The following is an 18,103-nucleotide window of genomic DNA, read 5'->3' as shown; positions in this document are numbered from 1 at the left end:
TATGACAATGTCTCTTAAGAAATCTTCCCAGCATTTGGCTAGGATCCAGAAAATGCTAGGTGAGATAGGTAAGGCTTTTTTACTTAAAAAAGTAAAGTTTGTCTGTGAAAAAATGGAAGTCAATATAAAAAATATATATGTTATATATATATATATATATAATAGTTTTAGTCTGTCTTATTTTGAAAACACAGAAAACATCCCGCTTCGCCCTGGCTTGCTGCCCTCAGCTGTCCACGTTGTGAAGAACGAGAGGAGGTCATTTGGGCCTTCTGGTGTGGTGCCTGAAGCCTGGATGTCCTCCCTCTGTCCTCTCCAGACCAAGGGACCAGTCTGCCAAAGACTGCCTGGAGCTGAAGGACATCCAGTATTACGTGCTAGTGGACGTGCGGGAGACCAACATGGAGGCCCCTCAGAATGCTAGTGTCTCCCTTTCTGCCCCCTCTTCCTCCAGATGATTTCAACTATCACTCCAGCACCTGCAACCACAAGTACCTGGATGCATAGTAGGATGTAGGGGTGCTGGCCTGACAAATCTGAAAAAAAATGTATAACAATCTATTTTCGGAGAAAAATGAAGCAGAAACTGCATTGGCCCTTACTTTCTAAATACATGGCTCTGCCTATGCCTACAACTTGTTCTTATGCGTCTAAAGGTGGGACAGTAGCCTAACCTATTCGTTTTGTTTCAACAAATTTCCTGCTTAGGGTATATTTAACCTCTCAACTGTGCCCACTTTTGGAGTCACACTTGCATATAAAGACCAAAAGATATTGATAATGTGTTTGCTGTATTCAGAAGGTTCATTTATTCAGGTGTGGTAGGCTTTTAGCACAGGTGTGCCGATTTTCTCCCTACACTTGCAGAGAGATCAGGCAAGGTAACCCAAACAATCTTCATCTTTATATTAATTTATTTGTAGTGGAAATTTAACCCAGACCTCTATTTTTTCCTTTCCCATTGATAAAAAACAGTCAACACTGTGTATGCAAACTTCAGTGCTGCAGAAAGAGAGGGTAGTAGCCTAGCCAAGGCCTGCTGTGCTGCCTGCTGTTGTTGATTAAAGCATTGTTGTTGATTAAAGCATTGTTGTTCATAACACAATAATAATATCAACTGGCCCAGAAATGCATTTTCTCTTCTGATTTATTTATGGCGTGGGCCTTTTCAGCCCAAATCCATTTACAGAACATCTAGTGCACTTAAGGGGAAGGAAAACACTGGCAAACAAAACAAAAGGTTTCTGCATGTTTATCAGGGAAAATATAGAAAACATCCCGCTTCGCCCTGGCTTGCTGCCCTCAGCTGTCCATGTTGTGAAGTACGAGAGGAGGTCATTTGGGCCTTCAGGTGTGGGGAGGTGCCTGAAGCCTGGATGTCCTCCCTCTGTCCTCTCCAGACCAAGGGACCAGTCTGCCAAAGACTGCCTGGAGCTGAAGGACATCCAGTATTACGTGCTAGTGGACGTGCGGGAGCCCAACAGAGGCCCGTCAGAATGGCAGTGTCCCCCTTTCTGCCTCCCCCTCTTCCTCCAGAGAGAGAAGCAGCGGACCTGGCCACACCCAGATCTGGAGAAACGAGAGGTGCCCTGACCCTACAGCTGCTCCTCCAGGTCCAGCCATGTTGAGAGGCATAGGGGGAGCGAGGTGATGCGGCTTGGCTTCTCTGGCGAGAATAGGCTAATATGGTTAGCAAGTTTAGCGCAAGGGGAGTGCGAAACAGACTGTGAAATGACCTGGATACTGCAGCCCTGTAGTCTGTTCAGCATATTAATTAAACATGGAAACCATAGACAGGGAGAAACTTATGTTTTACACTGAGAGAGAGTCAATGAAAAAAAAATTAAGAAGAAAAATGGGGAGGCAAGGAGTATTTACTGATAGAAAGAGAGAAGGAGCAAGAAAGTGAGATGAGGTGATTGAGTCAGGGATGGTGTTGATGGAGAGAGGGAGAGAGAGATTGAGAGGAGAGGAAAAGGATTGAAGAGGAAGAGAGATGTAATTACTGTTCTTGTTCCACAGTGACCACAGTGGTCTGGAATAGGGAGCCTGCCTATTACTGTCAACACAGCAAGGCCAGAACACACACACACGCACATGCACAGCACGCACGCACAGACACACACACGGACAATACCGAACCCACACACTAGCACCTACATTGACTTCTAAAAGCCAGATCTGACTTCATTTTCCAAACTAAAACAGACTAGTCCATTTGTGTTTACATACAATACCACCACACCCCCTGTTTCCTGATGGTGAGCTCACAGGACATTAAGAGGACATTTTTCCCTTGAATGTCACAAAAAACCTCCAAAGCACTGTAATATCACTTTAAATACAATAACATGCAAATGATCTGAGCTGTTGAAAACAACTGGAGACAGTTAGATAAGAGATGTATGTTGAGTGCAGAGCCGTAGTGGGAGGGACATGGGTGGGCAGGAGATTAGGGTGAAGGGATTTATCTAAGCTGTTTTCACCTTTGGCTAAGAGACAGCAGATACACACACACACACACGTTTTTGGGTCTGGGCTAACACTGGTCCTCACGGCTGTAGTTGTCTCATCTATAGTTTGGGTGGTTGATGCTCTAGTAGGGGGTCTGGGCTGCTTTTGTTCATTGTGTGTGTGTGTGTGTTTCCGCCCCAGAGACCAAGGCAGAGCTCCCTGAATAACATTAACATTTAAAGCAGCACACTAATAACAGTGCAACATAATAATCACCACATTCATTGCATTACAACTATGCAGCTATACCACATATTGCCTGCCGACATCTTCTAAGAAGAAATGGCTTCATAACAAAACGCTAACATAAGCCCAGTAATTACCTAAAATCATAATATCAAAACACTAAAACATTAGAGAGACTACACAACCCAGCTTTGCTTAACTCAAATTAACCCTACCACACTAGTTTTTATTCATCAGCAGACTCAGACACAATTTACATCAAACGTATCTAGTTATTATAGGCTGGGTACTGCTTGGGGCATTTACATTTGCACTTATTACAGTAGAACAAAACAATGCATCTTACTATAAGGCATACATTGTATTATGCACTACTACATTGGTAAAAAATATCCAAATTTGTTTCAATTTGAAAGGCAAACATATCTCATGAGAAAGAGACAGGGGAAAAGAAAGAGATGAAAAACAGCCTTAGTCATATATTACAACTCCAGTGAAGAAGATGAAAAGAGAGAGAGAGAGGGGAACAGATTATAACTGGTGAGATGGAGTGAGAGAGATAACTACCGTGGGATATGTGTCAATGGCAGCCTTGGGAAAATCCTCTGCGTTATCATTAAAGGCAGACCTGCACATTTCCTCAGTGAAAACAATGTACTGAGCAAAGCTTTTTACCAAATGACAGTAGGATAGACCCCGCGTTCACGCTGCACACCCTAATTGACAAACAAACTAAAAGTTCTCTCATGCGTTGTTGATTTCGAGAGAGTGTGAGAGAGAGAGAATATATATGGGCCAGAGGTCAGTGGGGGGGGGGGGGGGGGGTGAGAGAGTAACTCTACAATAATAAAATGTTATTGGTCGCATACACATATGTATTTTGCAGATGTTATCGCGGGTGAAACTAAATGATTATGTTCCGTTCTCCAACAGTGCAGTAATACCTAACACAAAACAAAACCCCAAAAGAAAAATAAAGGAATTAAGAAATATGTAAATATTCGAACAAGCAATGTCGGAGACCGGAAATTAAAATATACAGTATATGTATATGATGGTGTGTATAGACATTATGGACAGTATATATAATATGACTCATCCACTGGTACACGCTCGCACAAACGTGGTATAAAAATACACCATTACTATTAGAATGGAAAAACACTGGAAGTCGCTGAAGTGAATCAATGATTTCCCTACCAAAATCACAAGCTACACCAGTGCATAGAGATCAAGTCTATAATCTGTGGCCTGGTAAAAAGAAAAAAAGAAATATTCTGTCTTTCATTGATTGGGATGGATTTACCCCAAACCCAAATAGCTGTGTAGGCCTTCATTATCAGATCAATAATGGAGCAAGATTGGAGAGAGGGAGCAGGTTGCAAGATAAATATAATGGAGCTTACCTTTTCAGAGCCTGTTTGATTTTTTTATCTATATTTTCTTTGCTTTTATCTGTTCCATTTTCCCATGATCTCTTGAACCATGGAAGTATCTAACCATGCAGAAATGTCTGATGAAATCATTTGATATCCAGCACCAACAAATTACCTACACGTAAAAGAAAAAACCTAAACTGAAGGAATTCATATACATTTGGACTCTGGGTGAACTCCGCAGCATGTAGGAGAGACAACAGCACCACCCATTGGAAGGTATAGGACACAAACAGAGATATACACGAATCTGCCGATGTGACTTCAACATGTAAAAGACAATTGTTCTAACTCTTTTGTAACACAATTGTCAAACACATTTAACAATTGTTGCCTCGTTCATAATAGTAGTTTTTGTTTTGTTATTTATTACATATCGGTATTGTCGAATATACATATCTGAAAAGAAGGTGGTCATGTAACAGCAGCATCACACGAGCAGTGTGTGCACGTAAAGGTCGACCAGCCAGGAAGTTGAGGTAGCTAGCCTAGCTATGTTATCCATTTTGCTATCATAATGGGATATTATAAGAACCTGCATGTTGTATGAAAGAGCTCAGTCATTGCTCATAAAAACGTCTGCATCTTAACCAGGTAGCGTGTAGGCTTAACCAGATAGCTTGCCACTCAAGTTGGACGTAAGAATGGTGCAGTTTAGCTTGAGTCGCCTACTAGTCAGTTTCTAAACCTGTATTGTCTTTGTGGTAGTGCTGTGTTGCTGATGATTGTGGTATGGTTTGACAGGGTCAGGACAATTACAAAGCTAAATCCTGTGGTGTTATTAGACTGAATGGGCTGGTATGTCTTTGGAACACAGCTTGCTGACATTCTCACTTTTCTGGTTTCCCCTAGTTACCACAGCCAAAGTCAAAATGGTCTCCATCTTAAATGCATTAAAAATGTGGTTAGGTTTAACACTCACATTTCAAGAAGATAAATTGTAGAAATAGACAGTTTATAACTTTGTGGCTGCGGTGACTAGTGACAACCCTTTATTCTCAACCCCTCAAGGTTTTCTGTGGGAAGTATGCTGTGTCTCGAGAGAAGGATGCTGGGACTTGTAGGCTTCATTGGGGGTGACCTCCATGCTACGTCTGGAAGACTCCTGAGATGCACCGTGAGGTCTTCAGCAGTCCAGACTTCTGGCTCCACACACCACCCCCAGAGGGTGTGGCTCTCCTCACAGGCACCACTCTGTGGACACCATACCCCTAAACATAGGACAGGCCTGTATGGGCCTTTTACACACCCGCAGCAGACACTGGGGAGTTCCCGTGGCCTTCTCTCCCTCCCCCTTTTCACCCAGAGGGTCACCCTCTCCCAGGGACCCAATACCTCCACAGCCAAGATCAGGTTGCGAACGCGTCTGGTCGTCACCCTGCTGTTCGGCGGGGGTCTGCTTGGCACCTGGTGGTACGTGCGTAACGAGAAGCGGCAAAATCACCGAATGCAGCGTATAGAGCAGTTGAAAAAGGTGGCCCTGGGCCAGGGAGACTTCAGCCTCCTCGACCACAGGGGGCACCGCAGGACCAAGAGAGACTTCCTGGGTAGCTGGGTGCTCCTCTACTTTGGCTTCACCCACTGCCCTGACATCTGCCCCGAAGAGCTGGATAAGGTATCTGCTGTGGTCAGCGCCCTGGACAAGGACCGGTCTCTCCCCGCGGTCCAACCACTGTTTGTGACAGTCGACCCGGAACGAGACAACGTGGCGGCCTTGGAGAGATACGTGAAGGACTTCCACCCCCGGCTGATCGGCCTGACGGGTACCCCAGAGGAGGTGAAGGTGGCGGGGAAGGACTACAGGGTGTACGCCAGCCCTGGACCGAAGGATGAGGACGGGGACTATATAGTGGACCACACCATCCTCATCTACCTGGTCAACCCAGATGGGCTGTTCCTGGACTATTACAACAGGATGAAGGACGACGTGCAGATTGCTGAGAGCATCAGGAACCATATGAAGAGCTACGCCAAACTCTGAGTGAATAACTATAACCATACCAACAAGACTGTATCAAAGACCCATGGTATGTCACACTTAAACTGAACCCAGTCCAGATAATCTCCATCAGAAATTAGGCCCTGTGTTAAATTATTCCCAGACCCGACTGAACCACAACAATATGGACACTTCATCGAGGCTATGCGGATTCTGTGTGTGCAATAAGTTTTTTTGTCCAACAATAATGATATGGATATGAAATTGTCTTGAAACTATTATTTTGTCAAGGGCACGACAATCACTAGTAGGTGTTGCAATATTAAGTGTCTTCACATAATCTTAGTAAAATCCACATGCTCATGTTTTATTTTATACACATTTTTGGCCATAGTAAAAAACATTTTCCCTTACAAACCAATTAAACAATTTCCCAATTTAGGTTATTCTCTTGAATGAAAGTAGAAAAATGATCAAGTTTTTCTTAAAAAGTCCTCTCATTTTATATAGAAAATGTATGAGTTCTACACCACTTGGACAAACATGCAAATAAAAAGCTACGTATACAATTGTCATGGATACAAAGGCAAAAATTGTGAAAAGATTGATGTTAGTGTGTCAGTCAACACACCACAACATACCCCAAGTGCGACATCTGGTAAATATATTGTGTAAATGCAGGTGAATGGGAAAAAAAGGGGGGAAAAATTGGTTATGTGAGAGAAAGAAGCTGAGGAATACACAGACACAAAAGATAAAAACCATAGAAGAGATTGAAGTTAAATAAGAGCAAGTGCATGAGCAAGTTAATGGGTGCAGCCAGGTCCTGTTGATAGAGCAGGTTAGTACTAGTGGTCCGGTAGGCAGAAGTGGCGCCACACACAGGAGTGTGTACCACGTTTCAAAGTAATGGGTCTCTAGTCCCCACTGAGTCTGTAGGAGGCAAGAACTCACACACCCACTGGATCAGGTTGAGGAGATTAATGGGTCTGGGTGATTTGGGTCAGAGGTTGATGCGGGGGCTTTCTTGAATCGTTGGTTGGCCCGGTGTTTGCTGAGCAGAGTGAGTCCCATGGTGTCGATGCTTTCCTCAAGACCCTCACTCCTGTCCACCTCCACTGTGTAATCGTTGGCCTGAAGAGGAGAGAGAATGAGAATAACCTGATGGCACAGTGTCCTGATGGTAGAGTAATGGAGTTACTGTAGACAAATACACCTTGAACTAGGAGCTATTAAACCAACTTGTCATACAATAAAATCAAGCATCTCTAAATATCAAGTGTTCAGTGTCAAGACTGAACTCCAGACAGTGGCTCATTACGCTCGATTAGATTGTGATGTATTAAAATCACACACACACCAGTTGAAGGGAAGCCAGCATGTACTTGCAGGCCTCGAAGTTGTCCATGCCGTGGACTACAGAGGCGAAGGTCCTCCTCTGGCCCACACTGCACAACGCGGCTACGATCCTGTCCCCATAGTCATGGATGTCAAAGGTAGCACGCTCCTCCTGCATAGACATGGGGTCAGGAGTGTCTGGAAGTTTAGCCAACAGATCACATGACACCAAACTAGAAATCAACAGGCTGAACAATGATATATTTTTATTAGAATAGATACTTGATCTACAGAAAAATGTTATTGAGTCTTACCTGATAGGTGAGCTCCGGTCGTATTTTGTCCTCCCATTCCTTCACTCTTTTCGACAGCGCCGTCTCCTGGGCATAACCCTGGGAGTTCACCAAGAACTGCTCCTGAAATATGAAGGAAGTGGGGTGGGACATCAGTGACTAGCTACACAGAACCCCGTAGTATTTCTTGCTGGAACATGGCTATTGAGACCGGCCTGTGTATACGTACCACACTCTTCTTCACCAGGTCTTCGTAACTCAGCCCGTCCATGTCTGCCCCTGGCAGCAACAGAAACATTGTAAACATACTATCTTTGCCTAGGATTGCCTACAGTGTCTTAAAACTTTGAGTGGTCAACAATGTGTTTGTTTTTTATTATCAGTGTTTTGTATTGTCAAGTTTCACATCATTGTGGAGTGACACTAATACATTAGTCTAACTCTACAGTCACACAGTGGAGACCTGACAGACAGGACAGTGTCTACCAGGTATGAAAGCCTGTCCATTCAGGAAGTCAGCCGGGGCTTCATCAGTCAAAGGGTCATGTTCGTTGTCAGAGAGGTCATCGTGCAGGCCTAGGGGGTCGTGGTGTCTGAGGCCCTCTAACTCCTCCTCCCTCTCTACTCTCTCGTCCAGCTGCAGGTACGTCCTTCTCAGCTCCTCGTCAGACACAAACACACCCTGTAAGAGCACAAGGCTGTATGTTCAGTACATACTCATACACTCAACAGTAAAAACAGCAACAAATGCTCTTTGCAGCATGACCCATAGAAGTACAAGCACATACCGTGTTTCTAAGAATCCTTTTCCGGGTCTTCAGCTTGTCTTTCATTTTACTCATATAGATGTAGTTCAAGTCTGTAACAGAAACACCATTTGCTGTAAGCTCCAAATAGTAGAGGGTCCAAAAGAAAACTAAATGATAGAGATGAGATCCACCCTTACCCGTATACGTAGGTCCATTCTTTAGCCTGGGTTCAGGGGGGTCATCTGCAACAAGAGGCGGCATTTGTCAGGTATATTCCATCCTATTCATAGTCTTCAGACACACCAACACGCGTTTACGCACAACTTACAGGTGCCAGTGTACCAGGTCCAGAAGTCTTGCAGCGCAGCCGGGCCTTTCCTTTTCCGCTTCCCAGAATCATCAAGACCCGGAGGAACCTTATAACATTTTCCTATGGCGAAAGTACACACATTTAACACAGACAGGCCCCCTCACAGAAAACATATTGCGATACCCTCTCAGTGAGTAAGAGTCAGTTGGACTGCATGTCATCGATAGGAAAATGTTCTCACCTGTTTTCAGAGGCTTGTCCTCGCCGACTGTATCATAAAGGTCATGTAACCTCCACATGTTTGCCTGCATCACAACAATCCTCACATCACAAAGACAAAAGAAACAACGTGCATACTAGAAAGGTTATTTTCCGTCTCTAAATGTGTCGGTGGTTGTGACGGGTAACCGTACCATCTGAGCCCTCTCCTCCTCCATCCTCTGTTTCTTCTGCTCCTCCTCAGAGAGCTGCTGGACTCCTTCCCTCTCCCTCAACACCCTCCTTTCACTGAGGGCCTGGGAGAGAACAAGTTAGAACACACCAATAAACACCACATGGTAATACAAATCATACACAATTCAAAACAATGTCCCATAAAAAGGGCTATAATAAATGGGTTACTAGCTATAATGGAACTAGGTGTGTGTGAAACCAACGGTTCCTCTGTACGTATGCATGCATGCACAGTGCCTTTGGAAAGTATTCAGACCCCTCGACTTATTCAACATTTTGTTGCGTTTCAGCCTGAATTCAAAATCTATTAAATTCCCCATAATGACAAAGTGAAAACATGCTTCCTTTTTTCAAATGTATTGAAAAGATCAAATTTACATAAGTATTCACACTCTTGAGTTAATACATGTTAGAATCACCTTTGCAGCAATTATAGATGTACTTCTTTCTGGGTAAGTATCTGAGAGCTTTGCACACCAGGATTGTACAATATTTGATTTGATATTTGCCAATAATTATTTTCAAAATTCTTCAAGCTCTGTCAAATTGGTTGTTGATCATTGTTAAACAGCCATTTTCAACTCTTGTCTGGGGCGGCAGGGTAGCCTAGTGGTTAGAGTGTTGGACTAGTAACCGAAAGGTTGTAAGTTCGAATCCCCGAGCTGACAAGGCACAAATCTGTCGTTCTGCCCCTGAACAGGCAGTTAACCCACTGTTCCTAGGCCGTCATTGAAAATAAGAATTTGTTCTTAACTGACTTGCCTAGTAAAATAAAGGTTAAAAAAAATTTAAAAAAATAAAAAGATTTAAGTAAAATTCACCCACGAAGGAAGATTCCATGTCTTTTTGGTAAGCAACTCCAGTGTAGATTTGGCCTTGTGTTTTAGATTCACCTTTCAGCAGGACAATTCATATCCCAATTTTTTGTCGAAAGCAGACAACCAGGTTGTCCTCCATTTATTTTTTATCCTCAAAAACACCCCAGTCCTTAATGATTACAAGCATACACATAACATGATGCAGCAACCACTATTGTTCAAAAAAATGGAGAGTAATGTGTTGTATTAGATTTGCCCCAAACATAACACTTTGTATTCAGGACAAAAAGTGAATTGCTTTGCCACATTCTTTTCAGTATTACTTTAGTGCCTTATTGCAAACAGGATGCATGATTTGGAATATTTATCCCCTATAGGCTTCCTTTTATTCACTCTGTCAATTAGGTTAGTATTGTGGAGTAACTACAATGTTGTTGATCCATCCTCAGTGTTCTCCTATCACAGTCATTAAACTCTTAACTGCTTTAAAGTCCCCATTAGCCTCATGGTGAAATCCCTGAGCGGTTTCCTTCCTCTCCGGCAACTGAAATAGGAAGAACACCTGTATCTTTGTAGTGACGGTGTATTGATACCCCATCCAAAGTGTAATTAATAACTTCACCAGGGACATTTTAATGTCTGCTTTTAACCCATCTACCAACGGGTGCCCTTCTTTGCAAGGCAGTGGAAAACCTCCCTGGTCTTTGTGGTTGAATCTTCCTTCTTTTCACAGTCTTTCTGCGTTTGAAATTCACTGCTCGACTGAGGGACCTTGTAGTTAATTGTGGGGTACAGAGATGAGGTAGTCAATCCAAAATCATGTTAAAAACAAACTCACAGACTGAGTCCATGCAACTTATTATGTGACTTGACAAGCAGATTTCTACTCCTGATCTTATTTAGGCTTGCCATAACAAAGGGGTTGAAAACTTTGACTCAAGACATTTTAGTTTTTCATTATTTATAAATTTGTTAACATTTCAAAAAAACATTCTTCCACTGACATTATGGGGTATTGTGCGTTTTAAATTCAGGCTGTGACAACAAAATGTGGGAAAAAAATCAATGGGTGTGAATACTTTCTGAAGACAATGTATATCTATATAAACTCAGCAAAAAAAGAAATGTCCCTTTTCCAGGACACGGTCTTTCAAAGATAATTCATAAAAATCCAAATAACTTCATAGATCTTCATTGTAAAGGGTTTAAACACTGTTTCCCCATGAGTGTTCAATGAATCATAAACAATTAATGAACATGCACCTGTGGAACGGCCGTTAAGACTAACAGGTTACAGACGGTAGGCAATTAAGGTCACAGTTATGAAAACTTAGGACACTGAAGAGGCCTTTCTACTTACTCTGAAAAACACCAAAATAAAGATGCCCAGGGTCCCTGCTCATCTGCGTGAATGTGCCTTAGGCATGCTGCAAGGAGGCACGAGGACTGCAGATGTGGCCAGAGCAATAAATTGCAATGTCCGTACTGTGAGACGCCTAAGACAGCGCTACATAGAGACAGGACGGACATCTGATCGTCCTCGCAGTGGCAGACCATGTGTAACATCACCTGCACAGGATCGGTACATCCGAACACCTGCGGGACAGGTACAAGATGGCAACAATAACAGCCCGAGTTACACCAGGAACACACAATCCCTCCATCAGTGCTCAGACTGTCCGCAATAGGCAGTGAGAGGCTGGACTGAGGACTTGAGGATCTGCCTTACAACAGGCCTACACCAGACATCACCGGCAACAACGTCGCCTATGGGCACAAACCCACTGTCACTGGACCAGACAGGACTGGCAAAAAGCGCTCTTCACTGACGAGTCGCAGTTGTCTCAGCAGGGGTAATGGTCGGATTCGCATTTATCGTTGAAGGAATGAGCGTCACATCGCGGCCTGTACTCTGGAGCGGGATCGATTTGGAGGTGGCGGGTCCGTCATGGTCTGGGGCGGTGTATCACAGCATCATAGGACTGAGCTTGTCATCATTGCAGTAAATCTCAACGCTGTGCGTTACAGGGAAGACATCCTCCTCCCTCATGTGGTACCCTTCCTGCATGCTCATCCTGACATGACCCTCCAGTATGCCAATGCCACCAGCCATACTGCTCGTTCTGTGCGTGATTTCCTGCAAGACAGGAATGTCAGTGTTGTGCTATGGCCAGCGAAGAGCCCAGATCTCAATCCCATTGAGCATGTCTGGGACCTATTGGATCGGAGGGTGAGGGCTAGGGCCATTCCCCCCAGAAATATCCAGGAACTTGCAGGTGCATTGGTAGAAGAGTGGGGTAACAGCTCACAGTAAGAACTGGCAAATCTGGTGCAGTCCATGAGGAGATGCACTGCAGTACTAAATGCAGCTGGTGGCGACACCAGATACTGTTACTTTTGATTTTGACCCCCACCCGTTTGTTCAGGGACACATTCCATTTCTGTTAGTCACATGTCTGTGGAACTTGTACAGTTTATGTCTCAGTTGTTGAATCTTATGTTCATACAAATATTTACAGATGTTAAGTTTACTGAAAATAAACACAGTTGACAGTGAGAGGACGTTTCTTTTTTTGCTGAGTTTACATGCGCATGTGAGAGTGAGTGAGAGAGAGAGTGAGAGATATTTCTACATTCCCACCTGGTGTCTGTCAATATGTTCCTCAGGACCCTGGTCCATCTCCATCCCGTTGTCCTCCAGGGGCAGAAAGTTGTCCGCACCGGCATCACCATCGTCCCCGGTAACGCCCGCCACGGCATCCCCTGCTGCAAAGCCTGCGTCATCTGGACACACAACAACAATAAGGATGTCAGCACCCGGCCTTAGCTTAGAAATACACATAAAAGAACCATATATTCCATTTGAGCTGGTCCTGGCAACATGGTATGGGATTTTTTTTAATGCATTTTATTTAACCTTTATTTAGTGCTCTGTTGGAGGCAAAACACATCACAAACGCTCCCAACCCGCTCACAGAGAAATCAAATCTTTGGGGTGTTTCCTCAAATCAAATTTTATTGGTCACATACACATGTTTAGCAGATGTTATTGCGGGTGTAGTGAAATGCTTGTGCTTCAAGCTCCGACGGTGTAGTAATATCTAACAGTTTCACAATATATTACCAAAATACACAAATCTAAGTAAGGAATGGATAAAGAAAATACATACACACAGCGTTCAATAGTTTGGGGTCACTTAGAAATGTCCTTGTTTATGAAAGAGAAACATTTTTTTTGTAAAGGACTATTGTACCTGGGAACGGCAGATTTTTTATGGAATATCAACATAGGTGTACGGAGGCCCATTATCAGCAACCATCACTCCTGTGTTCCAATGGCACAATGTGTTAGCTAATCCAAGTTGATCATTTTTAAACCCTTTTGCAATTATGTTAGCACAGCTGAAAATGGTTGTCCTGATTAAAGATGCAATGAAACTGGCCTTCTTTAGACAAGTTGAGTATCTGGAGCATCAGCATTTGTGGGTTCGATTACAGGGTCAAATGAAATGGTACCCGCAGCTTCATTAAATAGTAACCACAAAACAGCAGTCTCAATGTTAACAGTGAAGAGGCGACTGCGGGATGCTGGCCTTCTAGGCAGATTTGCACAGAAAAAGCCATATGTCAGACTGGCCAATAAAATAAAAAGATTCAGATGGGTAAAAAAAAAAGACAGGAACTCTGGGTCCAGGACCCAGTTACACAGGGTGGTGGTGTTCAGACCCAGGGCTTGATGATGAGCTTGGAGGGTACTATGGTGTTGAATGCTGAGGTAAAGTCAAGCCAAAAACGCTTGTGTAAAGTGTATAGAGCGAGACACAGTAATGCACAACTATCGATATACTGTATCAATCTCTAAATGCCTCTCTACCTTGGTGCCCGAACAGGGTGACGGGGACCAGGGGTGCATCAGACAGGGCATCCCTGAGGAAGTGGGACTGAGAGGAGGCCAAGAAGAGGCGGATGATACCCAGGGAGTCCGGAGTGAACGTGTTCATCTTAAAGTCCTTACAGCTGCCCAGCACCTCTCCTTTCAGACTGCAGGGCACACACACAAACATTGATATGACAGCCCTCTACAGAAATTTGTTCCACCAGAAAGTAAGGCATCTACATATTGCAAGGCTGACAATGTTCCATAGTTATTCTACAGAAGATTTCATCATGTTGAGGGCGGTTTAGGCCGTGGACTTGGCACCCACCTGACGAGAAGCAGCTTCTGTTTCTCAAACGCCTCAGGAGGAATCAGAGACTCGGGGGGAAGAGGGGCCACGTCCACATTCTAAGGAACACACAGGACAATCATTTACACAGAGAATCATGGATACACACACACAAATCAGTTCGTCTGATTAGAATGTACAATATTGATTGGTGTTTCAGAGGGGCATTTATAAAGGGTTAAATGATTCCAGAGGTGGACACTCACCGTGTTGGCCTCATTCTTCATCTCTGACTGCAGGGAGACATCTGTTGTATCCTGGTCTAAGGAGTCAAACTGGGGGAACAACAAACATCAGTAAAATCAGGTAACAACAGTGTTGGGCCGGAACTAAAGCCTGCTACAAACCCCCTATGGCTCTCTTTGGTCAATGTCTCCTAGCCCAACTGTCACACCCCACCCCCCACCCAGCTCCACACTCTTACCCCGTCGTCATCATTAGCATTGTTGGATGAGGCCCCATCCGTTCCATCCTCTCCAGAAGTCAATGCTTGTTTATCTTTCCTGAAAATGACAGGTACAAATCCCTTAAACTCAATGGGAAAGGAGGTGAAGAAGCAGAGCACCATGAAGACTGGTGGTTTGAGTGGTGCTGTGTGCGTTCACAGGGAGCGAGGCAGGGACAGTGCCTTGCGGAAGTATTCATACCCCTTGACTTATTCGACTGTGTTGTGCTACAGCCGGAATTCAAAATGTATTAAATTGTCCCATCCCCCCCACCCATCTACACACAATGACAAAGTGAAAACATGTTTTTAGACACTTTTGAAAATGTATTGAAAATTAAATACAGCTACTCATTTATGTAAAATATCCACACCCCGGAGTCAATACATGTTAGAATCACCTTTGTAAGTGATTACAGCTGTGAGTCTTCCTGGGTAAGTATCTAAGAGCTTTGCACACGTGGATTGTACAATATTTTCACATTTTATACTTTTTTAACAGTCATTTTCAGGTCTTGCCATAGATTTTCAAGCCAATTTAAGTCTACTATAACTAGGCCAACGCTTATATTCAGGACATAAAGTTTATTTATTTAAAGTATTTATTTTACTTTTTTTTGCAGTTGTACTTTAGTGCCTTATTGCAAACAGGATATTCCATGTTATGGAATATTTAGATTTTGTACAGGCTTCCTTCTTTTTCACTGTCTTTGTGTTTGAAATTCACTGCTCGACTGAGGGACCTTACAGATAATTATATGTGTGTGGTACAGAGATGAGGTAGTCATTAAAAAAATCATGTTACGCACATTTTTACTCAGTAACTTACTTAGGCTTGCCATAACAAATGGGTTGAATACTTATTGACTCAAGACATTTCAGCTTTTCATTTCTTATTCATTTGTAAAAAATTCCTAAAAACACAATTGCACTTTGACATTATGGAGTATTGTGTGTAGGCCAGTGACACAAAATCTCAATTTAATCCATTTGAAATTCAGGCTGTAAAACAACAACATGTGGAAAAAGTCAAGGGGTGTGAATACTTTCTGAAAGTACTGCACTTACTTCTTGTTTCTGTCATTGATGTAGTCCAGAGTTTGGTACACTAGGTTGTACAAATGCTCCACCTGAATCAAACAATAACAAAATAATACATTTTAATAGAGTGTTGCAGCAGTGGGCTGCTAAATCATTGCCACCACCAAAAAACCATGATAAAAGAATGATATATATATAAATTATTTGAGGCATTGAAATTTTTTCAGTGTAAACTTAAAACACTTAAGCTAGATATAAAGTGTGTAGAAATGATAATGGACCTATATATTTTTAAAATAAGATTCTTGAGAACTAACAATCACCAAAATAAAAACTAGACAGTCATGGCATTGATTTTGTTATAATGTCTGAGTCACTCAGATAGATAGCATAAGAACATGCATTAAGCCATGGAAACTTTTGTAGAATTGTAGGAAATTAGCTTTAAAACAGCAATTTCTCTCAGCCCCATGGCAAAATGTGTAGAAGACTTTAAGGAAATTAGCTTTAAACTGAATGTAATCTCTCTCAGCCAGTGAGCCCCTTGACAAAAAGCAGGAAACTCATTTTAAAACTAAAATTCTCTCCGCCCCATTGAGGGCCTCTAAATAATGTTGGTCAGAGACGGTGCAGTTGGCCGCAGTTGGCCACACCTGCTAACCCCCCCCCCCCCCCAATCCAAAGGGAAACTAATAATAATACATTTGATCTCTAACACGCATTTCAAAAACTCAAGCTGCTAACAATATCATAGTTATACCACAGTTGTGATCAAATGAATTGTGGTGGATCACAGTTAATTTTGGACAACAAGTCAGGAATATTATATGAAACCAGCCTAATGTTATTTTCTACCAAACAACTTCTCACCTTCTTGCTGTAAATGCAGGCTGAGCCTTGGATGAGCAGCGCTGCCTCTGCAAAGTTCAGAGTGGTTTTGCCCCCATCGAACGAGATGCACATCTCATCCAACTGCCAGAACAGAGACAATATGAGGGGTAAGTGTATATGAACTTGTGAGAGGACAAGCTTTCTTAAGTCTACTCCAGCCTTGGACTGTGTGATTTTCAACCCAGTTGGTGTCTCCATTGATTAATACAAGGCTGTGTGTGTGTTGACACACAACAATGTTTTTAATACAGTACTTTAAGTCTATTTTGGTGACATGATTTCCCCCATAATGCATGTCACGGGCTCATTCCCACCTCCTCTAGATAATCTGCCAACTCCGAGGCCACATCAATGTCCCAGTTTTTCGTGAGCTCCCGGATAGGCTGCAACAAATGGGCGAATCGAGTCTCCACTGTGTCCATGACCATGGCTCCTCTTAAAATTAAAGATTAAATCATGTCAGATTTGAATTGGTGTGATTTTTAGAAAAGATAACACTTTATTCAGTAGCTATCTACAAAATAGATTGGTTTACATTTAGCTATCTAGCTAGCGAACGTTTAAGTTCACAGAAAAGTATATTTGGTTAATATAGTCGCTAACGTACTGACCTACTAGTAGTACTGACGTATTGTTACACCATTCCTGTAACGTTAGCTAGCTAGCCAGCTACCAACATTTTTTAATACAGACCTTCATGAAATGCTATTACACTCACCAAATGATTTCCAATCACCGTAGGCGTTGATTCACGAAATACGAAGGTGAGCCAAATATTTAAGATGTGATAATAAACTTTGGAGCACTTTCAAAAGAACCGCGCGTCCACCATTTTATTTTATGTTATATTCGCGCGAGATATTCTTATTCGCCGACTGTTTCCGCTCTGACGTCAACAGAGCCAGGGCTTATGCGCTTTGCTGCCATCTACTGGCGGGTGTACCACTAAAAATACAACCTGTACCCATCTCACCGAAAGATGGAAGCACTTGGAATTTATATTTACAAGGCATCATTGAATAAGTGTGATGATATTCGATGCTTGTGGCCAGGTTAGGCTGCATTTACACAGACAGCTCCAATCTGATATTATTCCTAATCAGATCAATTATCTTGTCAATAATTTGAACAATGTTTATATCAGAATTTGGCTGCCTGTGTAAACGCAGCCTTAGTTATCATTTAGAAATCAAATGAGCAGCTGTGTGTCATATTAACCACTTCTGATGTTTTATCGAAATACCAAAACATCAACCAATATCAGCAATGCAACATATCGTTTTATGCTAAACTTTTCCAGTTGCTGAACATATTTTCTACTTTTCTTGCATATAGGCCTAATTCGCACAATGTTATTTGACTTTGCCTCTAGTTTACATGCCGTATAAACCATACATCAAAACGCATTTAATGTGGTTTCGTTTTTAACCAGTGGTGGGGAAACTATTCTGAAAATAGGCCTAC

At 42.7% G+C, this 18,103-nt stretch overlaps 2 protein-coding genes across 4 annotated transcripts; one reads left to right on the top strand and one right to left on the bottom strand.

The window, feature by feature from the left end:
* Nucleotides 1-4,553: 4,553 nt before the first annotated feature.
* LOC135515930 (protein SCO2 homolog, mitochondrial-like) lies at nt 4,554-6,646 on the top strand. Of its 2 annotated transcripts, none has more exons than XM_064939803.1 (2): nt 4,554-4,615; nt 5,148-6,646. In XM_064939803.1, exon 2 carries the CDS (start codon nt 5,164-5,166, stop codon nt 6,115-6,117), a length of 954 nt encoding a protein of 317 aa, XP_064795875.1. In that variant the 5' UTR covers nt 4,554-4,615; nt 5,148-5,163; the 3' UTR covers nt 6,118-6,646. The 2 variants fall into 2 exon arrangements, with proteins under 2 accessions (XP_064795875.1, XP_064795876.1); XM_064939804.1 differs by lacking the exon at nt 4,554-4,615 and adding an exon at nt 4,638-4,730.
* On the bottom strand, nt 6,429-17,499 carry LOC135515929 (condensin-2 complex subunit H2-like). 2 transcript variants are annotated; one of them, XM_064939801.1, is made up of 19 exons: nt 17,358-17,499; nt 16,954-17,074; nt 16,619-16,720; nt 15,776-15,837; nt 14,687-14,765; nt 14,469-14,537; nt 14,242-14,321; nt 13,911-14,077; nt 12,678-12,820; nt 9,179-9,280; nt 9,007-9,070; nt 8,784-8,885; nt 8,653-8,697; nt 8,495-8,565; nt 8,193-8,388; nt 7,936-7,985; nt 7,728-7,829; nt 7,436-7,585; nt 6,429-7,209 (listed from the first exon to the last, which is right to left on the bottom strand). In XM_064939801.1, the coding sequence occupies exons 2-19, from the start codon at nt 17,065-17,067 to the stop codon at nt 7,042-7,044; spliced, it is 1,866 nt and encodes a 621-aa protein (XP_064795873.1). In that variant the 5' UTR covers nt 17,068-17,074; nt 17,358-17,499; the 3' UTR covers nt 6,429-7,041. The 2 variants fall into 2 exon arrangements, with proteins under 2 accessions (XP_064795873.1, XP_064795874.1); XM_064939802.1 differs by having other exon boundaries at nt 7,936-7,979.
* Between the last annotated feature and the right edge of the window lie 604 nt (nt 17,500-18,103).

Source organism: Oncorhynchus masou, chromosome 27 (assembly GCF_036934945.1).
Source record: "Oncorhynchus masou masou isolate Uvic2021 chromosome 27, UVic_Omas_1.1, whole genome shotgun sequence".
Taxonomy (NCBI): domain Eukaryota; kingdom Metazoa; phylum Chordata; class Actinopteri; order Salmoniformes; family Salmonidae; genus Oncorhynchus; species Oncorhynchus masou.
This window is presented reverse-complemented; position numbering and strand designations above follow the sequence as displayed.

What these genes read in the sequence shown, in the direction of transcription:
- LOC135515930 (XM_064939803.1), top strand. Translation starts at nt 5,164, where the DNA reads ATGCTGTGTCTCGAGAGAAGGATGCTGGGACTTGTAGGCTTCATTGGG.
- LOC135515929 (XM_064939801.1), bottom strand. Translation starts at nt 17,067, where the DNA reads ATGGTCATGGACACAGTGGAGACTCGATTCGCCCATTTGTTGCAGCCT. An exon ending in CAGAAGCTGCTTCTCGTCAG is followed by an intron (nt 14,078 to 14,241) that starts GTGGGTGCCAAG and finishes TGTGCCCTGCAG; the next exon opens with TCTGAAAGGAGAGGTGCTGG. An exon ending in GGACAAGCCTCTGAAAACAG is followed by an intron (nt 8,886 to 9,006) that starts GTGAGAACATTT and finishes CTTTCGCCATAG; the next exon opens with GAAAATGTTATAAGGTTCCT.